At 40.2% G+C, this 26,698-nt stretch overlaps 2 protein-coding genes across 8 annotated transcripts in view; both read right to left on the bottom strand.

The window, feature by feature from the left end:
* TSG101 (tumor susceptibility 101) overlaps positions 1 to 5,304 on the bottom strand; it is a 52,796-nt gene extending 47,492 nt beyond the window's left edge. Inside the window, exon 1 of one of the 5 annotated variants that reach the window (XM_032765501.2) lies at positions 5,124 to 5,304. In XM_032765501.2, the coding sequence (XP_032621392.1) occupies positions 5,124 to 5,262 (139 nt within the window). In that variant the 5' untranslated portion in view covers positions 5,263 to 5,304. The remainder of the gene's footprint in view (positions 1 to 5,123) is intronic. The other 4 variants (XM_075065112.1, XM_032765502.2, XM_075065111.1 and 1 more) reach the window with 4 other exon arrangements.
* Positions 5,305 to 7,159: 1,855 nt separating this feature from the next.
* On the bottom strand, positions 7,160 to 25,800 carry UEVLD (UEV and lactate/malate dehyrogenase domains). 3 transcript variants are annotated; one of them, XM_032765499.2, is made up of 12 exons: positions 25,699 to 25,800; positions 24,280 to 24,364; positions 22,513 to 22,578; positions 20,631 to 20,794; positions 19,049 to 19,184; positions 17,950 to 18,074; positions 16,868 to 16,973; positions 15,446 to 15,616; positions 14,298 to 14,471; positions 11,326 to 11,413; positions 10,169 to 10,292; positions 7,160 to 9,033 (listed from the first exon to the last, which is right to left on the bottom strand). In XM_032765499.2, exons 1-12 carry the CDS (start codon positions 25,738 to 25,740, stop codon positions 8,866 to 8,868), a joined length of 1,449 nt encoding a protein of 482 aa, XP_032621390.1. In that variant the 5' UTR covers positions 25,741 to 25,800; the 3' UTR covers positions 7,160 to 8,865. The 3 variants fall into 3 exon arrangements, with proteins under 3 accessions (XP_032621390.1, XP_032621389.1, XP_032621391.1); XM_032765498.2 differs by lacking the exon at positions 25,699 to 25,800 and adding an exon at positions 24,711 to 25,163; XM_032765500.2 differs by lacking the exons at positions 7,160 to 9,033; positions 10,169 to 10,292; positions 11,326 to 11,413; positions 14,298 to 14,471; positions 15,446 to 15,616 and adding an exon at positions 15,624 to 16,475 and having other exon boundaries at positions 25,699 to 25,778.
* Positions 25,801 to 26,698: the final 898 nt, after the last annotated feature.

The raw sequence follows: 26,698 nt of genomic DNA, 5'->3' as shown, positions 1-26,698 counted from the left end.
CTTTGTCTCCAACACCTTCAGCTGGCACCTTTGCAGAGGAGGGGCCCAGGCCATCAGTTGCTAGGAGACAGAGTGCCAGGCATTTAGGTGCACTGGCCCTTTGCTCTGCAGCAATCGCACACCCTTATTCCACCACCTAGATACTTAAGAACTGCATAGGGGACACTGAGGCACCAACACAGTATTCAGAGCAAACATTAAGAACATTCCCAGTTCGTCACAGCCGGCTACAACAGCGCCGTGCAAATGCCTGTTCTCGCTTTCAGGTGACGTTGTAAACAAGAAGTGGGCAGCATTATCTCCTACAAGTGTAAATAAACTTGTTTGTCTGAGTGACTGGCTGAACAAGAAGTAGGACTGAGTGGACTTACAGGCACTAAAGTTTTACATTGCTTTATTTTTGAATACAGGTTTTTTTTGTACATAATTCTACATTTGTAAGTTCATCTTTCACGATAAAGAGACTGCACAACAGTACTTGTATTAAATGAATTGAAAAATACTATTTTTTGTATTTTTACAGAGCAAATATTTATAATAAAAATAAAGTAAGCACTGTACACTTTGTATTCTGTGTTATAATAATTGAAGACAATATTTGAAAATGCTGAAAACATCCAAAAATATTTATATAAATAATATTCTGTTATTGTTTAGCAGGGCAATTAATCACAATTTTTTAAATTGCTTGACAGCCCCAGTTATGCTTGTCAGATAAACATGAATGTGGGGAGACTTGTGTTTGCAGAGTGCTAAAAGGTGTTGTATGTGTACAGTATTATTTCAATCCTAGTTTTTTCTATGCAGATGGAGAAGAAACCATTTATTATCACGAAGAAATCTAAAACATCTTAATGACACACTGCTTAGCTGACTTGGAATGGTGCATTTAAAACTATGAAGTCTAGTTGAAGACTTTTATAATTTAATTCAGAGTGTTATATCACTTCAATATGTATTGCTCATTATAGTAATTTCAAGTTTCTGGTTTGACATTTAAGGAATGGGTTTGTTTTTTTTAAGCCGCACACAGAAAAGTGAGCTTTGGCAAAAGTTTGATTTTTTTCTTAGATTTAAAAAATACTGTTGCAGTGACTGCTTTATTATCCTGGTTGTTCAATAATTTATCATTCCTTACTTTCAAGAGACATGCAAATAATGAGTGGCTACTGATGTTGCTATAAACAGAGCAAATGCTGCAACAGTCATTCTCATGCGATTTTTAAGATTATTCAGACAACTATGGAATACCGACAGACTGAAAAATACTGCATAGAAAAGAATGATATTTGAGGGAATATTTTTTGTTTCTGAAATGGAATTTCTCCAACTTTGAGTTATTTTCAACTACGCTGTCAAATTTAAAATAACTTCTTTCAGCTACATCTCTACAATTATGTAATATATTTGTGCCCTTTATTTTCTTTTCACTCCAATTTGTATTAAATAAGTAAACAGTTTTTGATCTAATATTTTGTGTCTCTTGAATAATGGTTCAAAATATAAACTGTCAGTTTGAATAAGGGTTCAGAAAGAGTCTCCAAAATCCCTATGAGAAAATAAGCAGCTATTGACTTCTAAATGTATTAACCTGAGCAAATATTTAGCCCTTATATATAGCGCTTTTCAGTCTCAGATTTCAAGCCACTTTACAAACAATGCTAAATACTTCCATTATAGACCAGGAAACAGAGGCACAGAGCCTCAGTGATTTTCCCAAGCTCACACAGTTAAGTCAGTGACAGACATAAATACTTACTTGCAGAGGATATAAATCTTTATGTTCACTTAAATTAGAAGTCATTTACTGTTACAATTTTTGAATATTTCTCATTAGAAATACCTAAAGATCTCCTGCTTATAGACACACATTTAATATCTTTTCTGTGAAAAGTATATCTTTTCTGTGAAAGCAAGTCCAAAGAAGTGGAGAGAGGCTAAAGAAGACTATTTTCATCTGCTAGTACAGTGGTCCCCAACGTGGTGCCTATGGTCACCATGGTGCCCGCCGGGGCATTTGTGTGTGTCGACCTAGTGCCCAGCAGGGGAGAGAAGCCACAGTCCCATGCCTGACGAGGACAGAGAACTCAGGCTGCAGGTGTGGTTTTCTCTGTTCTCGGCAAGCACAGGGCCCGCCTAGTGTCCAGCAGTGGAGAGAAGCCGTGGTCCCGCGCCTGTCGGGGACAGAGAACTCCGGGGCTGCAGGTTGCAGGCGCCGGTATTCTCGATCCCAGGCAGGCGTGGGGTCCGCCTAGTGCCCAGCAGGAGAGAGAAGCCAGGGCCCTCAGCCTGCTGGGACAGAGTACTCTGGGGCCACAGGTGCCGGTGTTCCCTGTCCTCGCAGCTTCTCTCTTCTTTCTGGATTCATATATTATGTAATAGTATATATGATGTTTTTTGTATTATTTAATGTACAAATACAAAATAAGCCTTGAAAAATTGTTGGTGCCTGCCACACTCTTCTGAAAACATGAATGTGCTACTGGCCACAAAAAGGTTGGGGACTATGTGCTAGTAGGTGAACAGCAGTTTTCACTGAAGTCATATGCAGCAAATTAGGATGAATTTCTTTTATATATATGATCTGATTAACACTGTTTCAATTCTCTGCATTAGGGGTTTGGAACAGCTCCCATATGAGGAGAGATTAAAGAGGCTAGGACTTAGCTTGGAAAAGAGGAGACAAAGTGGGGATATGATAGAAGTATATAAAATCATGAGTGATATGGAGAAAGTAAATAAGGAAAAGTTATTTACTTGTTCTCATAATACAAGAACTAGGAGCCATCAAATGAAATTAATGGGCAGCAGATTTAAAACAAATAAAAGGAAGTTCTTCACACAGCGCACAATCAACTTGTGAAACTCCTTGCCTGAGGAGGTTGTGAAGACTAGGACTATAACAGCGTTTAAAAGAGAACTGGATAAACTCATGGAGGTTAAGTCCATTAATGGCTTTTAGCCAGGATGGGTAAGGAATGGTGTCCCTAGCCTCTGTTTGTCAGAAGGTGGAAATGGATGGCAGAAGAGAGATCACTTGATTATTGCCTGTTAGGTTCACGCCCTCTGGGGCACCTGGCATTGGCCACTGTCAGTAGACAGGATACTGGGCTAAACGGACCTTTGGTCTGACTGTTCTTACAGCCGTTCTTATGTTCTTATAACTTCCAAAGTGAAAAACAGAAACTCACTACCTCAACAATCACAATTTCTTTCTCAGGAAGTAAAACAGATTACTTTCCTGTTTTTTTTATATACGATCAAATTAGATCTAATTTTGTAGAAAGCTCATAAGTGTAACTTCAAAGATGAAACCCTGCCCAGACCCCTCTGAAACATGAAGTAATCAATATTGTGCACACAATATAAAAAGCCTTTAAATATTACAATACAGTGCAACTTTCTAATGACAGTAGCTGGTGGCAGGGACTAGCTCAGTAGGATTTCAGTGTGGGTCTCAGCTTCAACATTTAGGTGGAGCAGCTTTTCTTGCAAACACTTCAGTAGGTTATCTTCACTGTTACTGAAGGCACCCAGCAAGTCCTTGTGTGGCTGCCAATGTGTTTGTTTTCCTATGTTAACTTGCAACATATAAGTGGTCACCTGACAATCTCAAAGATGTTCATCTGTCAATTTGATTGACCACAGGTAGTAAATGACCACAAATACAGGTTGACTACATGTGAATTGATAAAGGTTGTCTCACAAATCTAAAAAATGTTAATTATTGGCAGTCTCTGGTTTCTACAGATTTACAACCGTTAAGTTTATTAGCACTATTTTCTCAATTTTGTACATCTGAAGGATATGCACAACTATTACATTAATTACCATTAATTATTGATTCAATCATAACTGCAAAAATCAATTTTCAAACAAATGTTTTATTTTTTGCTAAATATGTATGGTACAGAGGAAACCTTCCACAGTAGCCAATGTAATACAGAAGTGAGTGAGTATTTTGATGTTAATTTGGAAAGCTCTAATACTGCAGTGCAAATATCCCACTCAGTACAGTTTTGTTCCATTTTTTGTGTAATAACAGCCTCTGTTGCACAAGTGGTTTTGCTGGTCTCTAGCATGGTGGTTTTAAAACCAGTTTTAGTGAGGCAATAAGGAAACACAAGGCAAGTACTGTCTTTTTTCTTTGTATTTGTACAGTGCTTGGCTTAATGGGGGTCCACCACTAGGTCTCCTAGGCAATACACTAAAAAAGTAAAGTAGTTAAACACCATTTAGCTAAACCCAACCACCATTTAAAAAGCCCTCTTCGAAATGGCGATACCACCACACTTACTACCCTAGTTGCTATAATACTTTACATTTATATAGAATTTTTCAGCCAAGGAACAAAACACTTCAACACATTCTGGAGAAATAGAAGCATAAAGGTAAAAACGATTTGCTCAAGGTCACAAAGGAAGTTAGTAGAACTAAGTAGCCCTGACTCCTCAGCGCCAGTTTAAGCCTATGGCTTGTTCAGCAGGTTAACAGGAGGGCAGCGGCCGGACCGATGTCAAACTGAAGTGCTCAGAGCCAGCGAAGCACGACGGGGACCTACAATTATTCTTCTCTTAATGACTCTGAGATCAGGTTTCCTTGAGCCACAAGCAAAGGGGGTGGTTTTTCCAGCTACTGGCGATGGACGAAGGCAGCCAAAGTAGCTAAATTCTGCTGACTCCTACATCACCCCGGCCCCAGGGGCGAAGACCAGGCAGGGCCGGCTCCTGTCCCAGAGACACCTATGCGGCCCCTCAGCCCGCCGTGGGGTGTTGGCAGAGGCAGGACTCGGCGCTGCATCTCCGCACGCAGGGGCGGGGGGGCGGCTCGCCGTCCACGTCGGCCGGGGACACACCAGGGGTGGGAGACGAAGCCCCGAGGGCTCGCTACACAATAGCCTCCCAGGGGCGAGGGCGGGTCTCGTCTGGCTGCTCCGGGCTCCACCCCAGCGAGAAGCCCAGGACGAGAGCCCCCGGGAAAGGGTAGAAGGGGGACGGACCCTGGCTCTAGGAGATATTCCGGGGGGCCCAGAACGGACCGGACCGGACCAGGCCGCCCGCTGCCGGGGGTGTGGCGGGCGGGGGCGCTTCCCAGGCGGCGGAGTCTCGGGAGCAGCCGCTTACCTTGGCGAGCATCTTCTTCAGCTGAGTCTCGGACAGCGCCATGGCCGCCTCGCCCCCCCCCCGACTCGCCGCCGTTACCGTTGCCGCGGCGCAGACGAGAGCGCGGCCTAGCGCGCGCCTCCGGCTCCTCCTCCTGCATAAACAGGAAGCTCACCGAGTTCTACGCTTCCGGCAGGACCCATCTCCGCCGGCCTACACGTCACATCCGAACGTGGCGGCGCTCCCCCTCGTCACATGCCAGTGGGGAGTACAGGTATACTGGCCCTCTGCCAGGGTTGAGCGCTTCCGAAAGGTCATGTGACTTACAGGGGCGCGGCAGGGCCGCGAGAGCTGGGCGTGAGCCCGCAAGAGGTGGCTAGTGGTTCATGGGCAGCACCTCTACAAGCAGCTCCAACCAGCTTAAAAGCGATTTAGCTGAACCGGTTCTGAACGGTTCCCTTGCAGGGACCTTGCCTTAAAGAGTGTGTCCAGCCTGCAGCAACAGCAGACTAGGCCTCACCCACAGGGGCAGCACCCCCCAGGCTGCAAGGGGACCAATACCACCAGCAAGTCCAGTTCACCTTCATCCATGCATCTGAGAACAAGAGGGATCCTCTGAGTCGTACTCACAAGCCCTTGCTGGCCACAACACTACTGCAGAGTATCGTTTGGGCCCTGTTCTTATTGGGGTAGTCTATTTTTTCTGTCAAGGTCCAAATTTCTTGGACAAGAAGAGAAGAAAATAATAATTAAAGGTAAGTATATACAAAGATTTTAGGGTCTGTTCAGAAGTGTCTGGTGGACTAGATATGGCCCACACTTCACCTCTTGATTACGTCCTCTTTAAGCCACAGGAGCAAATCAGGAGAGCAGCCCCTTCTGTAAACCACCTGTGCATGCTAAATTTTACACACAGAAATGAGTCCGTAAGATAGAATAGACTAATATGTAGACAGCATAGGTATCAAGTTCTGTATCCTTTATTACTACCACTTTATAACAACATACAGAGGAAGCTTATTGCTGACAGCTGTAAGCAACAAGACATTTCTCCCATTCACTACAAGGGTAGTTACAAATGGCATTTTGTTTGATATGTGATTAATATTTTAATACAAGAGCATACTTACCATAACACAGTATTAGAGTTAATGAGCATCTTCTATTATCTTGGTGCGTGATGATTTTCTTTAGCTGAGACCCTTTAGTATAGTACCTTGGACAGCTCATGATCACTTTCAAGTCCTATTATCTACTGCATTTTTGATTAATTTTTTTAAGAACAGCCTTCGCATAATTAATTCATTTAGAGGCATAACAAGAATCATTACATCTTGAAAACCACAAGGCATGAGAACCATGATTTACAACAGAATTGAATGAAAGTACAACTCCTCGATACTTCATGACACCTTCAACACATAAGAACCATACTTTAAATACGGAATAGTAGGAAAACAGTGCAATGTATGAGTTACATGAATTCAGTATATCTGAACCTAGATATCAACATTAAGGGTTTTGTTTCAGTATACTGGAAATGGCTAGCCAACTAAAATCCCCATTTTAGAGGCCCTTAATAGGAGGCCATATCTTACAAGTACTTTGTGCATCTAAAACACTATTTTTCCCCACTGTTTCTGAAGAACAAGAATAAGTGTCATACAACAGATGCCTTTTAGTGCCATTAGCCTAGAAGTGACTATAGACAATTTCCTTCCTACAACAATATAAAGCGCCATGTAATGTATTTTTAAAGCTGCAATCTCTTATTTTTAAATAAAAATTGGAAACTTCTGAACAATGGTATTTAATATATTTAAAAATTATGAGCACTAAGTACCATTTATCCCCAAAAGTGCCAATTATAGGAGGACTGCAGCTTTTAACAAAATAAGATACAACATTAAGGTACAAAAATGATCTATTCTAGCTAAGTGTAGCCCTCTTTATGAACAAGTTTACATGCACACTTTAAGAAAAGTTAGTTATTGCTCATTCAGGATGATTTTAATAAGTTAAAAAGAAAACCAGTCCAGCTAGAGACTAGAGCTCAATTATGTTTAAACCACCAGCTCAGTTGTTCCATCATAATAATCACTATGTACAAAACATCACTGATTAAAACATTAAGAAAATTCTCAGGCAATATGAATGGCGATCCCATTAAAGAAAATGTTGTTTTCCTATTTTTGTTCTCAATCCTGAGATCACTCAGCATATCACAACTCCCACCTGAGGTCAATGAGGTGAATCTTGCTCCCATCGATCACAATGGAAACTGGACTTGTAAATGATACAAATCAGGCCCAAAAGGTTGTGAGGATACTAAGCCTCTTCAAGACTGGGCCCTTTCTGAGGTATAAGTGTAAGGCACAAGAACTGTATCATCAATCTAATTCATTCATACATTGTATCTTTACCAACATAAAGCTTCAATAGTATTTTAAGAAATACATACCAGCACTTTTAAGAGTTAGGTCCACATTTTCTCCTTTACTGTATTTGGTATTAGTATTCAATTTACTAGTGAAGTCTACACACAAGATGAATATACTACTTTTCTTTTAGGAGTGTAACATAATGAACAAGCAAAGATTATTTACGAAGTCAATAAAACTACTTTTATCAACATGCATTCTTTTTTGGTTTATTTTAAACACTAGTATCCTGTTTTTTCTGTACACCCCTCACCCTCGTCAGCCAGGGGTGTCTCCCTACTCAGATTCAGTTGCCTTTCCTCACTTTATTCCTTATGAGCCTGATCTAAAGCCCACTGACATCAATGGGCTTTGAATCATATATTTCCATGAATTAATTATGCCCCCAAGCCTTATTTACTTCTATATTACTCAACTGTCAGATTGTCCTTTATTCCCACCTCCCCACACACAAACACCTTACTACTGTGTACAGTATCTGTACCAATGCTGTACTTGTTGGAATACCTTTAGTGTTTAAAACAAAAAAGTTATTTCTAAAATATAGCATAAAAGCACCTAAAGTGTCTGTAAAACATACAAAACCATTAGAATAGAAAAAAATTCTAGGAAAAAAAGCTCAGACAATTAAATGAACATACAACAGCATTCATACACAATGCCCAAAAGCTCAAGCTCAAAGGTGTATCATTAAAAAAATATTTTCAATTTTTCCTAGCAGTGTTCTAGTGTCAAGTTCAATTACATGAAAACAATAAAGTGCTCTACCTTTATTGTGTCTGCTAAGCATGAGGATCATTTTAGTCAATGCTTTACTGCACTGAATAGCTGGAGTCCAATGATGTTCTAGTCATGCCCCCTACACTGAAGGTTACAAGGGAGATGACATACTGCTTCTGTAGTGGCTCTACACCACGCAAGGATTCTCCCTAGAGACACTTCCAAATAGATTGTTAAGTCAGCTTTATAACCTATTTGTCCCAGCAGAGGGCACAACGGAAACATAGTGAACGTGAAAATCAGGCCTACATGGTGCATAGCTTAGTAACAAAGACTGCAGGAAAAGTTACTTAAATTTTGACAAAACATAGTTGTACATTATCCTCTTTGTTTTGACTGCAAAAGCTACAGCATAAAAAAAAAGCTTTCCATTTTGAGACGTTCTCTTTGTTTCATAGTTTAACTAATGCTTTGAAGAGTGACGCAGTTGTGAAAGGAAATGATAATTCTTCTGTTTGCAGAAACCTATATCTACCAGGGAAACATTTTTCCTTAGCAAACCCAGCATTTTCATGAGCAGATATTGGATGATTCCATTGTGTTTAAAGTTTCAATTGCTGTTGAAGGTCATGAATTGATGCTGCACTGCTTTGCAGTTTTTTTGCCACCACCTTATCCTCCTTCAGTGGTTTGATAATTTCTGTCACTCCACTGGTTCCAAGAATACATGGCATACTTAAAAATACTTCACTGTTTATATTGCAACACCCCTGAAATAGCGAAGACAAAAAGAATGTACATAAAAACAACTCTTAAGTACATTAATCTCCATTCCCCATGCCCACTATAAAATACAAAATTACATACGTTAACAAATTTAAATAAGCAAGGATAATTCATCACAAGACATGCTTTGTTTAGCTGACAAGCAAAGCTTTGTTTGTTATTTATAATACTGTATAGTAGATTAAATATTCTACTTCTTTTTTAAATCTTAGTAATAGGACATCAACATTCTGCAACTAAAATTAGTTGGAATTTTATAAGTCTTGTTTAAAATAAAATTAGATTTTTGTACCGACACTAGGCAAGATTTGAACAATTTATGTTCATCTCAAGACACTAATAGTCACTCCCATACCTGAGTAGCTATTTCACATAACAACTGCTAAAATGTTCCCATGATGAGAGGAAGAAATTAAGTTTGTGTACATAATGAAACACAAATAAGCCTTTGTAATCTCAGGCACAAAATCGATCAGTCACCAATGCAGGAAGTTCACAGACCTTGTAAAGCAAAGTTATTGTTACTAAAGAAAAATGTTTCCATGCTGTGTTCTAATATAAACAACATATTGCTTTAATTAAGCCTTTTAGAACAAAGTTTAATTAAAATCTAGTCTGAGATTCTGTTTAGTCAAAAATAACCATATCCTCTCTTCCCTGATCAGAAAGTGAGAAACTAGAAAAGTTTGCCTCCTGATTTGACAAATACAGTAGTGAGAAAATCTACATCAGATTCTTGTAAATGGAGTTAAAGACGTTTGGCCTTTGGGGAGATCTGCATTCAACATCAAGCACTTTGAACCATGACATGTCTACCTGTTATTCTGCCAAAACTAACTGTGTTAATAGCCTTCATCAGTGGTGAGCTGGATACCAGTGCACATGTTGCATCTCTCAACTCCTATATTTTCAAAGTCCACTACAGAGTGCAGTAATTGATTTTTGGTCATTTTCAGATGGATCCTAAAAGCTAGGTGCCTGTTGTAGGAAGAAAGTAACTAAAATAGTTTGTCTGAATAATGGCTGTTCAGGACTAAGCTCTATATATGGCTACAATTAACATAAGTAATAGGATTAAAGGCACAATAGAAAAATATATGAAATTAAAACTATATTTACCTTTGCCAGAGTTGATATGGAATGAACCTTTCTTTTATTTTTCAGTATACTTTCAATCAGATCAGCTATTGACAGTCCAACAGACCAGGACTTTTGACCTTTTCCCTTAAGAACTTCCATGGCTCTACATAACAGAGAAAAATGTGGTTTTAGAAATGTCTTCAGTTACCCATGTTTTGTTCACACACAGTATTCCATAAACATACAAAAAGTATTACATAGCATATGAACACCACTGTCTACTTCTCTAGAACTTGCTTTCTAAAGCTATTCTTTATTTCCCAATTCTACAAAGATCATCATTTTTTAATTCCACCACGCAAATGGTAAAATTTTGCTAACTTAATAAAAGTTATCATGGCAGACATTTTCCTAATGTCTATGAAAAGCAATGTTAAATATATACCCTGTTCACTACAGTGTATTCTTGATTAAGGAGTGCTTTGAAAACCTCAGTGAGAAGGTACTAAATAAGTGTCATGTATTAGGATTATGAACAGCTTAGCCTACTGCATCAAATAAATGCTGATGCAAGGCATTTTAGTGTTAGTGTTGCAAACAGTTTCAAGGAGCACACACTTATTCTATTAACATTACCACTTAACTATATTTAGCTACTGGAAAACAAAATTCAGAACTAAAAAATAGTTTTTTCCTATATACCCTAGGTCAGTGTTTCCCAAACTTGGGATGCCACTTGTGTAGGGAAAGCCCCTGGTCGTGCCAGGCCGGTTTGTTTACCTGCCCTGTCTGCAGGTCTGTCTGATCGCGGCTCCCACTGGCTGCGGTTCACTGCTCCAGACCAATGGGCGCGGTGGGAAGCAGCGGCCACTATGTCCCTCGGCCTGCGCTGCTTCCAGCAGCTCCCATTGGCCTGGAGCAGCAAACCATGGCCAGTGGGACCTGAGGACGGGGCAGGTAAACAAACTGGCCCGGCCTCCACCAGGGGGTTTTCCTACACAAGCGGCATCCCAGGTTTGGGAAACACTGCTCTAGGTATACCGATGACCTGAAAGATTCAAAGCAGACTTGCTCATAGTAATAAAGAAAAGTCATATTATTGAGAGATTCTGAACTCTGCAGATTGGGGAAAAACACCTCTACTATTCTAGAAACAGGTTGGTGTGAATTTAAGTTTACTGTTGTAACAGTGTTACCTGTTCGCCAACTGCTCCTGAGAGTTATCATTCACTACTCCTTCAGTTTGATGACATGTTACTAAGTTAGAACCACACCATACAGGCACTAAATAAAATTAAAAAACTTTCGTCAATGTTATAATATATTGGAATGATAAAATTTTAAATTGATTTTCTGAAGTGCATACTGCTACAGGCCCTGAGCTCAGTTTGGTGTTTTTTTGAGGTTCTAAATGCCATGGCAGAACTGGCCTAGAGAAATTGTTCAAAAAGAATGCTCCACATAAAGATTTAACAGAATTTGTTGTTACGCATTAGTAAGTACACTGTGTAGAATGGTGGAATGTGGCTCCTGTTGTCAAAGTTAGACACATATGGTAAAAGATTGTCTCAAAGTATTGGTGCAAAGAAAGAAAAGTTTTAATCTTAAAATTTCTCAGCATTTCTCTGGGGTTTTTTTTTGGTTTTTAAAACAGCTTCACTCCCATCTCCTTTCTTAAATTTTAATATGATTTTACAACCTTACCTACAACTTCAACTTTTGGATTTCATCTTTCCCCGCCCCCTTAATGCATGATGCTGCTACCAGTGTGGGTGGGTATGCATATGCGCAAGGCTGATGATTATTATTGGGATGACAGCCTTATGTGGCACGGGAAATAGCTATGCAAGCTTGCTCACACTGTCCTGTCAGCATATCTAAACCCTCTAAAGGGACTAACTTTAAGGGCAAGAGGCTAGTTCAGTCTCCATTTCCATTTAATCTCTGTTTAAACCACACACAAGGGGAACGGCAAGTGTCACCAAAAAAAAAAAAAAAAAAAATCACATTTGGCATGGAAACTTATCTACCAAGAACAGGACTGAATCCACTCATTCATTTTACATATGCTGCCAGATAGCTGTCAGATGGTAGTTTTCTGTCAACTCAAGTTGGATCTGAAGCAACTTAGAGATGAACGGTCCGTACTATATTACCAATTCCCTTAAAATCAACCAGTCCCCACTATCATAATTTCAAATAGAAATATTGTAGAAAGAAAAATAAATTTTGGGTAACACCTTTATGTTCAGTATCAGAGGGGTAGCCGTGTTAGTCTGGATCTGTAAAAGCAGCAGAGAATCCTATGGCACCTTATAGACTAACAGACGTTTTGGAGCGTGAGCTTTCGTGGGTGAATACCCACTTCGTCAGACCCACGAATTCACCCACGAAAGCTCACGCTCCAAAACGTCTGTTAGTCTATAAGGTGCCACAGGATTCTCTGCTGCTTTTACCTTTATGTTCAGTCCAGTTATTGCAGAATTTGCATATAAATATTTTCCCTCAGACTTCACTGTAAAGTAACAGTGGTAGAGTGCATTTAATTTGGCAAGCATGATGAAAGGCAATTCTAAACTCAAGATCTGAATATTAGGTTCTTAGCAGACAGTTATCCAAACTACAAAAAAAATGATCACAGAAACTACTATATTCACTTTCAGGAGAGACCCTCAAGAACGAATGGACCATGGATGCCAAGCTACTCTCTCACTCTTAGATGTGTCCTGCAGATCAGGATTGGCAGAGAATAGAGGGAACCAATGTGCCTCAGTGTGTAATGCATCTGATGTGGTATAATGTTTTCAGTTCTTTTTAACTCAAAGACAAATATATTATTGTTTAGCCTAACATACAGAAGGAAAGCTGGGAATGACAAGTCAGTTCAAGCCACCTGCTACAATAAGCTATCAAGGATAGTTTGAAGTGTGACAGAGACCAGATTCATGAAGACTGACAAACCTACTGTACAAATTAAATCTATTATTGCTTCCTTATAAAGCAGTCTTCTGTATTTCAGCTGGAAGTCATGACTTAAATGAGCCATACAATGAAAACACTGATAGTGAAAGTTGTTCTGTGAGTCAAAGGTGTACTAAAAATGTGTTACTGACATTTTTAAACAGACTTCTCATTAAAAGTTACTCTAAAGACAGAACTTTTTTTTCTGTCTCCCCTACATGAAACACCATGGCCTATCAATATCTTTAACATCCAGGCAGCTTAGTTCACCCCAAAGTTTAGCTGCAATTTCCATTCTTCACATATACGCAAATCTCCATTACAGAATGCTTTACAGTTTACATTTATGATATGCCCATATTAGTTTTTTTTTTGTTTTTTTTTTAACCTAACTGCTTTTTCAAAAAATTGATTTCATTCTTCTGAGGACAACTTTTGGAAGGGGAAAGGGAGGTAACCCTCCTCTGAAGAAAAGACCACCTCTGTAGGGTTTTCAATTTAAGAGGACAAAAACCTGACACTTAACAGAAAGGTAGCAGTAGCTGTGTTGTGTAGGAGCAAATGCCGCACAATCGTGAATTAAAGTTTGATGTTTCTATGTAGAGTAGCAGTTTAAGCAGATGTGATAAAGAGCCTAGTTTATTTGTTTTATTAATTACTTTATCCTTCATATGTCACTTTTTTTAAATGTAGGGAGAAGCTAAATCTCACTGTATCCAGTTTGTAAAGAGCACTCAACTCAATTCTATCTTCCTCCTCTAGACCCAAAACTCCTGGGTTTCATTCTTGTCTCTGCTGTGCACTTTCGGAAGGCAATTACAGCCAGTTTGCAAAGGTGTTGACCAACCACAGCTACTGTGAACATCCATATGAGTTGGGGGGTCAGCACCTCTGAAAACATGGTATTCTTTGAAGAACTGACAGCCCTCCACATACTTTTACCCCCATGCATTCCTTTCCCTGAAGAAGAGATCTCCCTCTTCAATATCTTGAATGTAATTTAGTGTTATACCAATAAACAATCAAAGCTGTACTTCCGTACATTTCTCCCCATTTGGGGGCACACAGAGAACATACTTGTTTGCTCCTACCCTGCCCTAGAATCTTGGGGGACAACCTGTAAACACTAACACTCTCCATAGGATGTGTCTTTTTCCCCCTTTCTAGAACAGTTCAAACTCTAAGTCAAAATCATGTATCTGTTTACCTTTGTCTTCCCCTCGTTCGCCGATAATCCAAGCCTCTTTTCCTATGGTCTGTGCTTTCAACAAGTTTGTGATAATATATTGGAATCTCTCAGTGTCTAGATTACAGCCAATTCCAATAACTCTGCTTTTAGGAAATGCACTCATCTTCCAAGAGACATATGTCATTATTTCCACTAAACATGGGACAAAAGTATGTTGCAAACATACAGAATTACTCCCAAAATTCAACACAACAGCAAACTATAATTCACGCTCAAGAAACAAGAGCCGGAACATTTTATAACTCAAAGTATAAGCATACAGGACACTATCAGCAGCTTACTCATTTCTAAAACAATGAGTCAGGCGTTGAAAATAATCATGTCATAGCTCAAGTAAAATATTAAGAAAACATCAGAAATTCAAACAATTTCTCTCACCACCACCACCCTCCCAAAAAACCAAGCCCTCACCGTCAAGTTTAGTTCTTTCTCCATTTGGCAAATGTCTCCCTTACTTTCCTGTTTTGCATGGAGCAAAAGGTAATCTTTGCAATTGCTCTAACATGTTATAGTAACATGTTTTAAGTGTGCGTGGATGGGCCAGTTCATGTCTACTTCTTCCTTCCCTACTTACTTAGTGTTCTGACACAAGATCATGGAATTATGATAGCGTTACAATTATGAATGTGTTTCCAAAGAAACAATGGGCTAAGTATTTACTGGTAATGTAAGGGGCTATCAACCAGAAGTTTTGATCATATTGTGTGTATATACCCTTACAGCATAGGTAGAGAGAGAGAGAGGAGAATCTTGTTACTAACACATTTGCAAGGTGCTCTGACTACAGTAGATGGGCATATCTTAAGACTCTAGATAAAATGAGGTTTAAACAATAGACAAAAACAAAACATATGCAAGAAGACTTCTGATATAAAAAATACTATCATTTCCCCCCCTTATCTAAACAACATCTTACCAACAGCCTTTCCATATAAAGGAACACATGGCTATAGTGGTTTGCCCAAGTCTGAAGAGGGAGTCCATCTCAGAACTGGGACTAGAATTTAGGACTGCCGACTCCCTGCTCAGTAGAGTACGTCAGGCAATAGGATATTCTTTAAATAAATCAGAACAAAAAAACAGATACATGTAAAATACCAACAAACCTGGATGAGATGCAACAAGCAGCACACTATTTTGACTATAATGTGCTACTGCTGGGACAATTCCTCTGAATAGATCCACGTTGCTCTGTATGACACCAAGGTACGACTGAGCATTACCCAGAGAATTAACAGTGAGCACGACCACTTTTGAATCAGCAGAAGCAGAAAAATCTGATAAACATAAAAAAACTATTTTTGAGGGTTTTTTTAAAGTCTCATTTTATCAAATTATAGATATGTTAAGATAGACTTGGCACAAAAATGTTTTAAATGACCCATACTAAAACCAGTATATGTAGGTTCAATTCAACACACAACTACTTTGTTTGCCTTTCTGCAAGAACTTTTAAATTAACAGCTTTTTTCCTACAGTAGAATTGAACTAGAAAGATATTTTTATGTATCATAATCCCCGATCTACTGTTTTGAAAGTGTATACAGAGCTTTGTTTTGGAACTGCTTTGCCTATTACATAAGGGTACTTTGCATCCTTCTACAGTACCTTTAATCCAAGGATCTCAAAATATCTTACAAATAGTTATGCCCCATAGAACCCATGCGAGGTTGATGTTATCCCCATTTATAGATGGAAACCAGAGAAACAGGCTGCAATGTGCCCACAATCATATAGAGCTTGCTGCATAGCTTGGAAGACAACCAGGAATCTGGACCCCTAGGCTCCTACTCTAACTGGACATTGCTACCATATATTACATTAGCTACATTAGAAACTAAGAAGCAAAAACTAACATCCTTCTCCTGCCATTATTTATTTGGATCTCTAAAAAAAGAAGTTCTCTCCTTTTTCCAACCCCCATTTAGCTAGGTATTTATACTGGGGCCATTGCTATAGTATCAGAGCACTGCATCCTGATAATCCTGGATTCTTGGTGAAGATCTTTATCTTCATTTCTTTCTTTCACACAGGGGCTCTGTTCTTTTTGTCCTTCCAGCTCAGAGTCAAGGATGCTGACACTGTATCAAACAATCTGTTCTGGTGGCTTGGCATGAGGTGGAACATGGACAGCCACTAAAAAAAAAAATCTTAAAAAAAATATATCTACTAAATGAACTGAATGCAGCTAGAAGGTGCCTGATTGATAGCACAAGAGATCTAAACCTCTAAAAACAGAACAGATTAGAGTATTGGACAGGAGCAGTACCAGCTTCCCCGGACCATGCCACCAGTATATCACAGTCTTAATCTGCAGCCACCACTTCAGGAGGTGAGAAACTATAAGAAGATAATGGGTGTTTAAAGACCCAAAATGAATTTAAAGGAATGACCCAGAGGTTAAAGTTTCTATCACTCCCTAGGGTGATCTAGTTCCCATAAAGTAAATACATATTTAAGTATACAGCTAAATAAAAATACAGAACATACAGTAATATATTCCACTACAATATAAAAAAAATTAGTACCTTTGCTGATCTCTACATTTGGCAGAGCAAAGATATCCAGGTCCATTGTTCCTCCTTTTGCTGCACCTTCTGAGAGGTCTAAGAGAACTACCTGGTCTGCAGCACCCTGTACAAATATATATATTTCAGCTCTACAACAAAATAAAATGCAGTTTATTCTGATAAAAATATGCTTCTGAGATTGGATCTCACTTTAAAAAGGATGTTAATTGTGTTGCAAACCCCCCCCCCCAAAACAGCCCACACCCAAATCACCAATGATTGTGTAATGTTAAATGGAAAATTGGACTTCTGTTTTAGTAGTTCCATTGCCAAATAGTATATTAAACCACATACACAAAACCCACTTTAGGAGGGCTGCACTCAGACATTCAAAGTGAAGGCCAAAACTCTGACTACTGTGCTCAAATACTGACCATATATAGAAATGCCCTATATTGTGAGAACTCAACAATATCTAGGGCACAACCTTGACAATCTCCCTTAACTACGAAGGTATGTGCTTTGAAGAATCTGTGCTCAACATTAAGATGTTTTATAACTAACAGCTGACTGTCGGAGCCCATAAAGGATGATTAAAAGTAACTTTTACATATTTCAAATTTAATTTAATATCTTTAAATAGGAAAAAGGTAAACTAGCGAAGCAACATCACAAATCATTAAAAGTACTTAAAATGAAGTCATTGTTTTGGATTTTAAACACTAAGAACTAGGTTGGAGATCATTATAGGAATAGCACTAGACCGGGGTAGGCAACCTATGGCTTGGGTGCCAAAGGCGGCAAGCAAGCTGATTTTCAGTGGCACTCACACTGCCTGGGTTCTGGCCACCGGTCTGGGGGGCTCTGCATTTTAATTTAATTTTAAATGAAGCTTCTTAAACATTTGAAAAACCTTATTTACTTTACATATAACAATAGTTTAGTTACGTATTATAGACTTGTAGAAAGAGACCTATTACTGGTATGCAAAACCTTAAATTAGAGTGAATAAATGAAGATTCGGCGCATCACTTCTGAAAGGTTGCCGACCCCTGCACTAGACAATATTAATAGCTATTCTATTAAAAATGAGAAAGTACCTTTGCTGAAATTGCTAGTACACAAGCAACGCCAAGGTCTCCTGCTCCAATCACAGTAACTTTGTTAAAGCCTCCATCTTTTTTCTGTCCATCCACCATAGTCTTTGAATTAATGGCAGTTTCACCTAAAATTAAAAAAAAACAAACAATCACAGCTGCTGGTTTTATAAGACAGTGTAAACGGACATACCGTATGTGAAAGATAATGCCTGGGTATGATCAATCAAATTACTGTGTTTTCTCCAATACACTGAGGCTATGGAAACTAATTTTTCAAGGCTTCCATTGAGTAAGACATTTTTTCCACAGAATTATATTCTTACAGTTTACATTTAAATTAAGTTTTTCATCAGCAAGGAAAAAAATTCAAAGATGTCTTCTCTACTAACTATCCTCCCCCAGCTCTGTACTCAGCTATGCCACTGAAATGCAGTGTCACCTTGGACAACTCATTTAATTTCTGTACACAGTCCATTTCCCCTGCTACTCTTTGTCTATCTTGTTTGTTTAGACTAAGATCTTTGGGATGAAAACTCTCTGAACTGGTTTGTACAGTGTCTGGCCTTGAATACATGGAGCAGTAATGTGGATTACAGTGGGGGGTTACTTCTAAAGCACAATAAAATGTTGCACATTAATTGGTCCATGTTGCTGTGCACTAGCCTGGTGCTGTGCACTAGGATTTCCTAGTGCTATGTTAGCACTATTTGAAACAGTACTAACATTAAAGCTCACTAAGCAATATTTAGTGAGCTCCATATAGGTAAGCCATCTAGTACAATCTTGGTTGGCAACTGTAGGCATTACCACAATACAAATAATAATAATCCCTTTGATGCTACTACATGCACCAATGTATACTACTGCAGAAAGTGTTTTTAAAAGATTGAAAGACGGTTTTAAATTTCATTATCCGTAAGAGAACATGTAAATCAGCTATGCCCTCAGAAAGGTAAAGGAAAAATAATTAGTTTTCGGAAAATGTAAGCACTACAGGTTTTAAGTAATATTTATTGTCCACCTTGAAAAGATAAAATAAAAATAGCTAAAAGCATAGATAGAACAGATATTGATTCAGATCTGCTAAAAAATTACATACCTGCAGTTATCTTTGCAATATAGGATAGCAGTTCTAACTGCTTGGCTTCATCAGAAGATGATACTGAATACAGAGGTAGCTCTTCCTCAAACTTTTCAATCATTTCTTTGATTAATCCAATGATAACTGACTTTGGCTGGAATACATATGTACAGGAGAAGACTTACAATCTTTACTAGTAATCATGATAAAACAGCATGCCCATAAACTGCAGCAATTTATTAGCAGGTATCAAGAATCCCTGTATACATTTAGCCCAACTATAAATATCAACCTTTCAAACCAACTTTTAAGATAGAGGAAAGGAAGCACTGCCAGTGAGTATATTTCTATTTTATTTTTAATACCTTATTAATACAAATATAAATGTGTAACTATGGGAGTATGGATTAGAAAAGTGGAGACTAGAGAGACTGAATTAAAGATACCAAACACCAACTCAATTGGACATGTGAAAGCCTCCGATACAGTAGCATTTATTACTAAATACAGGTTAAGGCTATATCCACACGGAGCACTTTATTGGTATAGGAATAACTTTACTGGCAAAGCACTCCCAGTGTGGATGCAGCAAACCAGCAAAGCCTTTGTTCCAGAATAATAAAACTAACTCCCATAAGCAAAACAAGCTATACCATTGAAAGAGTTTTGTCAGTATAATTGTGCCTACATTAGAGGCTTCTGCTGGCACAGCTCTGTCAGTCACAAATCACAGATATTCACACCCATACCAGCAGAAGCCTGTAGCAAAAACATAGCCTACTTCATAGCAAGAAAAAAAGCAAAACTCATTAGAGAAGATGCAGGCTAGGTGCATCAGAGCCTGATCTTGCATTCTTTATTTGGACAAAGCTTTCATTGAGGTCAATGGACCTTTTAGCTAAATAAGGACTGGACGTGAATCAGTAATTTCCAGGTACAGATTCCCATCTCATTAAGTAGGAAAATGACACCCATCACCCCCTTTCCTCCCCCTCCAAAACTCAGTAGCTTTGTTTTACTTATCTTAAAAAGTTAGCTGAAAAAAACAAAACAAAAAAGATTTCATTAAATTATTTTTTGTGGCCTGACAACCACATGTTTAAAGTAACCTATGTACTGCATTTCATAGAAGATATCCACTTGGCAACTAAAGTGGCTTTTGGACTTTCTATATATGTCACTCCCAGAAAAACAAACAATGTCCATTTTGCAATAATGTCCATACCTGAGACAAAGCTATTACATCAGTTACTGTAATTTTACTGAAAAACTGCACTTGCTAAATATAACCTCATCTTACACAATTCTGGACATTGTTCACAGCACTAACAGATGTTTGACACATTTTCTTTAACTGGTTTATCCTTCTTTCTAACAGAAACAACTTTAATCCCCCTTTTTCCCCTCAGTTTAAAATTATTTCCTTATAATAATATCTGACAGGCTGAAGGCTACTACTTAAAGGGAAACAACCTTCTGCTTCTGTCTCTATAGTCATTGACTGTACATTTAAGATTAACCAATGTAGGCAAAGAGAAAAAAATTAGCATTAATTAGTATGTAATATAATGTATTCTTCCTTCAATTTGTTTTTCCTTACATGGCTCCAGTTTTGTAGATAGGGCAAGTATATCCTGCCATGTGCATCTACATGTTTTCCCACAGAGATTTCCATGTTTATAGTTGGTTTCAGCAAGCAAATGGGAGGAGCAAAAGGATGAGAATCCAAAATCCACAAACAAATTGGTATGTTATAGGAATTACCTGTTAGACACAGAACAAAAAGCATTATGACCTCCGCATTTTGAAGGCATGCTGAAAACATGATTGTGTATTCAGTTTTTCTTAAAATATAGCACTTTATTTGCTTTGATTATTTATGCTATTGATTTATACTATCCCTACCAAACCTGCTATATTAAGTATCATTGACTGAAATCCTGTCAAATATAAAGCATTTCTTTTACAGAGCTCTGCCAGCAAATAAGTCTGTCAGATCAAAGGAACTTAGAGCAATCTATTTACTTTTCTAGGGTTTATATAACCTTGGAAACAAAGAGCTAATGAGGAGGAGACTCTATTAAGTGCTTTATGATTAGACTTCAAAGACAGAAAGTTCAAGGAAGAGTCCTAATTATCTGGGGACATTGCATATCCAAGTACAGGGCATGAAGACTTTACCCAACACCTACCAGCCTGAGGACTAAGGGGCTCATCTACACAGTCTTGCACTTAGTTAACTAAATCACTTTTCTAATACGTAGTTAGTTATTGCAGGGAAAGTCTATGTGAGGGCACTCTTATTTTAGAATAAAAGTGACTAATGTTGATTTAGGTAAATTGAGGGCTTGTCTATATGGTTAGTGTGTGGCAAGCTAGGGTATGAAACTGGGAGTACGTCAACTTTTAGGGCATCCACACTGCCCTGCAGTTTGGACTACAAAGGTTGTAACTCCTCTGTGTAGACGCTCCAGGCACAAACTAAAAGGTTTCTGGTTCACATTAATGTAATCCTGTTTGAAGGTGGCCACGTTGCCATTCCCACTACTAAAGCAATTTAACCCCAGAAATGTAAATGAATAAAACATTAGTGTACAGAATTTACCTGTCAATCAACTTTACTTAAAATATTTTTAGAAGTGATCTCACACTTCAATCCTTTGGCTGATGGTAAGGAGAGGCGCACTCTTCCTTTCCATTTTCTCCCCTCTCACCTCATGGCCTCCTGCCTACTGCAAGAGTGAGGAGAGATCTCTGTTCTCTATCCTTTCCTCAGCCTTTGTTCAAGTTGTTCCACCACCCCAGACAAGGGTTCTAGAGCCACCCACTGCTGTTCCTCAGAGCTTCTTCCTTCCCCCAAGACTCTGGACCAGGGATAGTCTATTTTTTGTCAAGGTCCAAATTTCTTGGTCAAAGGATAGCCCAGACTCCAGAGAAAATTAAAAAAAAAAAAAGATAAGTAAATAAAAAGATTTTGGGGTCTGTTCAAAAGAGTCTGGCAGTCCAGATTTGGCCTACAGGCTGTCTACTGACTACCCCTGTTCTGGTGATTAGCAACTGCTGCAGCTTGACCAGCTATGAACAGCAGCAGAGGCACTGGAGCTGTCTATCTGCATATTTAGATAGCACTGGATCATTTTACACTATGTTCACATATGGAAATTATCTTAAAAAACCAAAATAAAACAGTTATAGCTTTGACCCCAGACACTGATGACCAAAGCAAGTGGATTTTTCAAGCCCAGTCCAAGTTATCCAGAGAGAGATCTTAATCCAACTCTTGTGTGGCATATCGAGACTCTCCAGTTCACCCATCTTTGCAAAGGAAATAATGATATTTCTGCCTTCTTGGCTGTACTAAATTAGAAGCCTTTTCCAAGACTCTACGTGACTAATCAGGAAGATATACTGTTAAATGTACACAATGTCTTACCATGGTATTTGGCATTGGTATAGAAAATACAATCAGTTGTTAACCTTACCCTGATATTTCACTGGAATAGTGCCACTAAAATTCAAGAGGTCTTTAAGAGATCCGTCTTTGAAAGCTGAAATTGAGAACAAGTTTGTTTGTTTTTTAAAGTGGTTAGAGGATTTTTGTTTTTAAAAATACAAAATTCTAAGTATTACCCATACTGCTTCATTCCACATTTAAATAACTACTGATTCCAACTCTAAGATGTATGCTGAAAATGGACACGTACCAGTGAAATGTGACTGCAAAGATTATTTCCTTGTACTTTAGATCAGGGCCGACTTTTTGGACCGAGGGCCACATCTGGGTATGGAAATTGTATGGTGGGCCACGAATGTTCACAAAATTGGGGGTTAAGGTGTGAGAGGGGATGAGGGCTCTGAGGTGGAGCCAGAAATGAGTTCAGGGTGTGGAAGGGGGCTCTGGACTGGGGCAAGGGGTTGGAGTGCGGGGGGCGGTGAGGGTTCCAGCTGGGGTTGCAGGTGCAGGAGGGTGCTCTGGGTTGGGACCAAGGGGCTTAAGAGGGCAGAAGGGGGATCAGGACTAGGAAAGGGGGCTGGGGTACAGGAGGGAGTCAGGGGTGCAGCCTCCGGGTGACACTTACCTCAAACAATGCCTGGAAGCAGCAGCATGTCCCTCCTTCTGGCTCTTATGCAGAGACGCAGCCAAATGGCTCTGCATCTGCATGCTGCCCCGACTGCAGGCGCCGCCCCTGCAGCTCCCACTGGCTGCAGTTCTTGGCCAATGGGAGCTGCAGAGCCAACAAGTGGAGTGGGTACAGCATACAGAGCCCCCTGGCTGCCCCTACACGTGAAAGCCAGAGGGGGGACATGCCGCTGCTTCCGGGAGCCATGCAGAGCCACAGAATAGGTGGAGCGGGCAAGCCCCAGATCCTGCTCCCCGGTTACAGCTTGAGGGTTGGATTAATATGTCTGAAGGGCTGGATGTGGCCCCCGGGGTTGTAGTTTGCCCACCACGTACACATAGTAATTTAACTCACCCAGGTGACCATCCCCCCTCCCTTTTTAAAAAAAAAAAACCAGAATGTTACTTTATTTGTTTATTCCTTTGGTATCACTCTTTATTGGAAGAGTAATGACAGCTGCAGAACTAAAGAAACTTTATGTGCATCTTGTTGACCTTCTCCATTGTGGTCTCAAGTTACAGTGCTTTATCAGCTTGCACATCCCTCCCAAAAGGGGCCTCTGCTCTTCTTCGTTCTCTGTAAGGCTAGTGTCAATAGGACTTTTCTTCTAGCTGGGGGACATTCAGGAAGGCAACTCCCATCTTTTCATGTACTGAGTGTATATATAGCTGCTACTGTATTTTCCACTCCATGCGTCTGATGAAGTGAGTTTTAGCCCATGAAAGCTTATTCCGAAATAAATTTGTTAGTCTCTAAGGTGCCACAAGGACTCCTCTTTGTTTTTACTTTTAACAATGTAAATCCATCAAACTATGTTTAAATTTGCTTAAGTGAACTGGAACAGTAACATGGAATCCTTTAAATTATCAATTTGTATAATCACTGATGTGTCATAATTTATTCATTTTTTTAAAAAAAATACTGATTAGTTTGGTGAAGATAACTTACAACAAGTACTGTAGGAAATGAACTACTGAAAAAAATCACATGATATCAAGTGAGGAAGACAAACTGAAAATGACAGTAATTTAGATAAATTTCAGTGTAGATAGAGAACCTATGAAAAGTCAGAGTTCCACATAATCATCAACTGTCAAAAAACACAAAGTAACTAGATCAGATTCTTACTGTATGTATCCATGGAGAATCTGAAGTTTGGGTAGATCTTAACAACATTCTTCAGTTCTTCTATGGTCAGGTCCCGGAATTTATACTGTACACAAATAAAAGGATGTTTCAACTTGAAAGGACTACTTCTTTGGTTGCACAGGATAGGTGGGGAAGAATAAGAGAAGAGAAGGCAAGAGGAGGCAGCTAATAATTACCTATAACAAACAGTTCTGCCAGTAAATTAATTCTCAAACAGATTGCTCCATGGCATGCATAATCTTATCTGCATACCAACATCTTCAATTATATATTTGTAAAATATATATGAAAAACTTGAAGCCAAATAATTACATTGTTTGCTAACAGCAAACTCTATAATGGCTTTCACATTTTAAAGGGCTTTCATAACCATTTTTTCACAAACATATTAAAGTGCCTGAAAAATTCACCTTTTGGATTGAAATGTTAAGTGCTTAGTCTCCATCCATAAGTCAATTATCTTGAAGAGGTCAAGCAAAATCCATATAGTTGTTAAGTAGGGTGAGGGTAGAGGAAAAACCCAAACATTTCTTTAAAAAAATAAATTTTAAGGTAGATTTACAGCAGGAACTGCTAAAGTTTGAAATGTGGTATGAATATAGTTATTGGTGAGAGCTAATATCTTTTCAAAACCAGACCTCAGATATTTCCTTTGGACCATTCCCTCTCCATAAGCTGCCCTCCAGATTCTTTATCCTCCCCAACAATTTTGCAAATCTGGGACTGTTCACACTTCCAGTATTTTGATACTATGCTCCAGATCATGGGAAATTTGAACTGACACCCCAGCGCTGGCACCTAAGCATCATACAACTGCAGCGCAACTTTGGTTCAATGAACTAGTAGCTACACTGGAAAAATGAGAAAATAGTACACTTGGGCATCCGAGTGGGGGGCTGAACAGAGGGTGCACTTAGGGAGGGATGAGCAGGGATGCAGATGCACTAGGGCAGGGTTCTCATTAAGCTGAGGGTTGGGACTCCACAAAGGGTCAGGAGGTTATTACATGGAGGAGTCACAAGCTGTCAACCTCCACCCCAAACCCTGCTTTGCCTCCAGCAGTTACAATGGTGTTAAATATATTAAAAAGTGCTAGGTGAAAGGGGTCACCAGTAAACAAGTTTGACAGCCACTGCACTAGGGAGGCTGGGAGGTGATGCACGGGGTGAGCCGGCGGTGCGCGTACACTCTGGGGTGGGGGTGACCCGGAGTTCCCCGCCCACTGATGCCCGCTCCCTCCCGTCGGCTCCTAGAGCGGCACAGGCCTGTACCCCTTCGCCTCGCACAGGCGTGGCAGCGAGCCACGCGCCCCCACCCAGCCCAACCAGGGGCAGCGCGTGGCTGCCGGGGGCCAGGCCCTGCCGCCGGGAGAGGCGGGAGCTCGGCGCGCGCGCACACCTTAACCAGCTGCGTCCTGAGCGTCTCCTCGGAGAACTCCATCACGGCGGCACCTCCCCGCGCTTCCTGCTGCGCCCGGCCTGGACGGCAGCCGCCAGGAACCAAACCCCCTGCGCCACCCCTGGGAGGCGCGCGCGCGCCGCGGCGCTGGCCGGTCATCTTATGTCCCCGGGCGGGAGCGACCGGTTGGTGCGGGCCAGCGATCCCGGCCCGTGCCGGGCTACCGCGGCTCTTCCCACGCAGGCTGAGTTCGGCCCACTCGTGCCAGGCTACCCCCGCCCCTCCCACGCAAACTGAGCCAGGGTAGAAGGTGACTAAGGAGTCTGCCATGTGTTGGCTGGACACGTGCTGTCCAGTCCACATCCTAAGGGCCCAGCGCTGCCAGGCTTGCCCTGCAGTGCAGCGCGGGGCTGCTAGCTGTAGCCAAAGTGTGGGTGCATCCAGCTTTCTGTTCCTGGGACATTACCTTGTTCCGGGCTCCCTCTCTGCTGCTCAGTTAGTTGAACTCTGCCCACACTTGGCTACTGGACACAGCTTAACTGGAGAAGGCTAACTGGCACACTGAAGCCAGCCTAATAGTCCCGTCCCCCCCACATAACAGCGGGTGTCAGACTACAGCCAACAAACTGAGCACCAAAGGACAGCAAATGCCACCTTTGCCAGTGTTCAAGGAGAGATAGCAGGGATGGGCAAACTATTGTTGGTGTCACTAGGCATAAATCTAGGTAACTCGGGAAAATGGAAGACCATGAGTGTCGATAAAGCCCTCCTGCTCAGGCCTCAATGAACCATTGTTCCTCCATGTTTAACACTTTGTGTAAGCTAATGTAACCTAATGTGTTAAAAGCTGTAAAATGTAATGTCAGCAGTTAGTTTTCTGATTATAACAGCCAGTTCCCTGCTGTAATACACTGAAGCTAAATTGAAGCAAGTTTCAAGGTCGGTTTTAGATACAGCATACATGTCTCTGCAGCAGAAAGGGGGAGAGGGAGGGGGAAGA

This window comes from Chelonoidis abingdonii, chromosome 4 (genome assembly GCF_003597395.2).
Source record: "Chelonoidis abingdonii isolate Lonesome George chromosome 4, CheloAbing_2.0, whole genome shotgun sequence".
NCBI classification, from domain to species: Eukaryota; Metazoa; Chordata; order Testudines; family Testudinidae; genus Chelonoidis; species Chelonoidis abingdonii.
The sequence above is the reverse complement of the archived record's forward strand: the minus strand, read 5'-3'. Positions and strand labels throughout refer to the sequence as shown.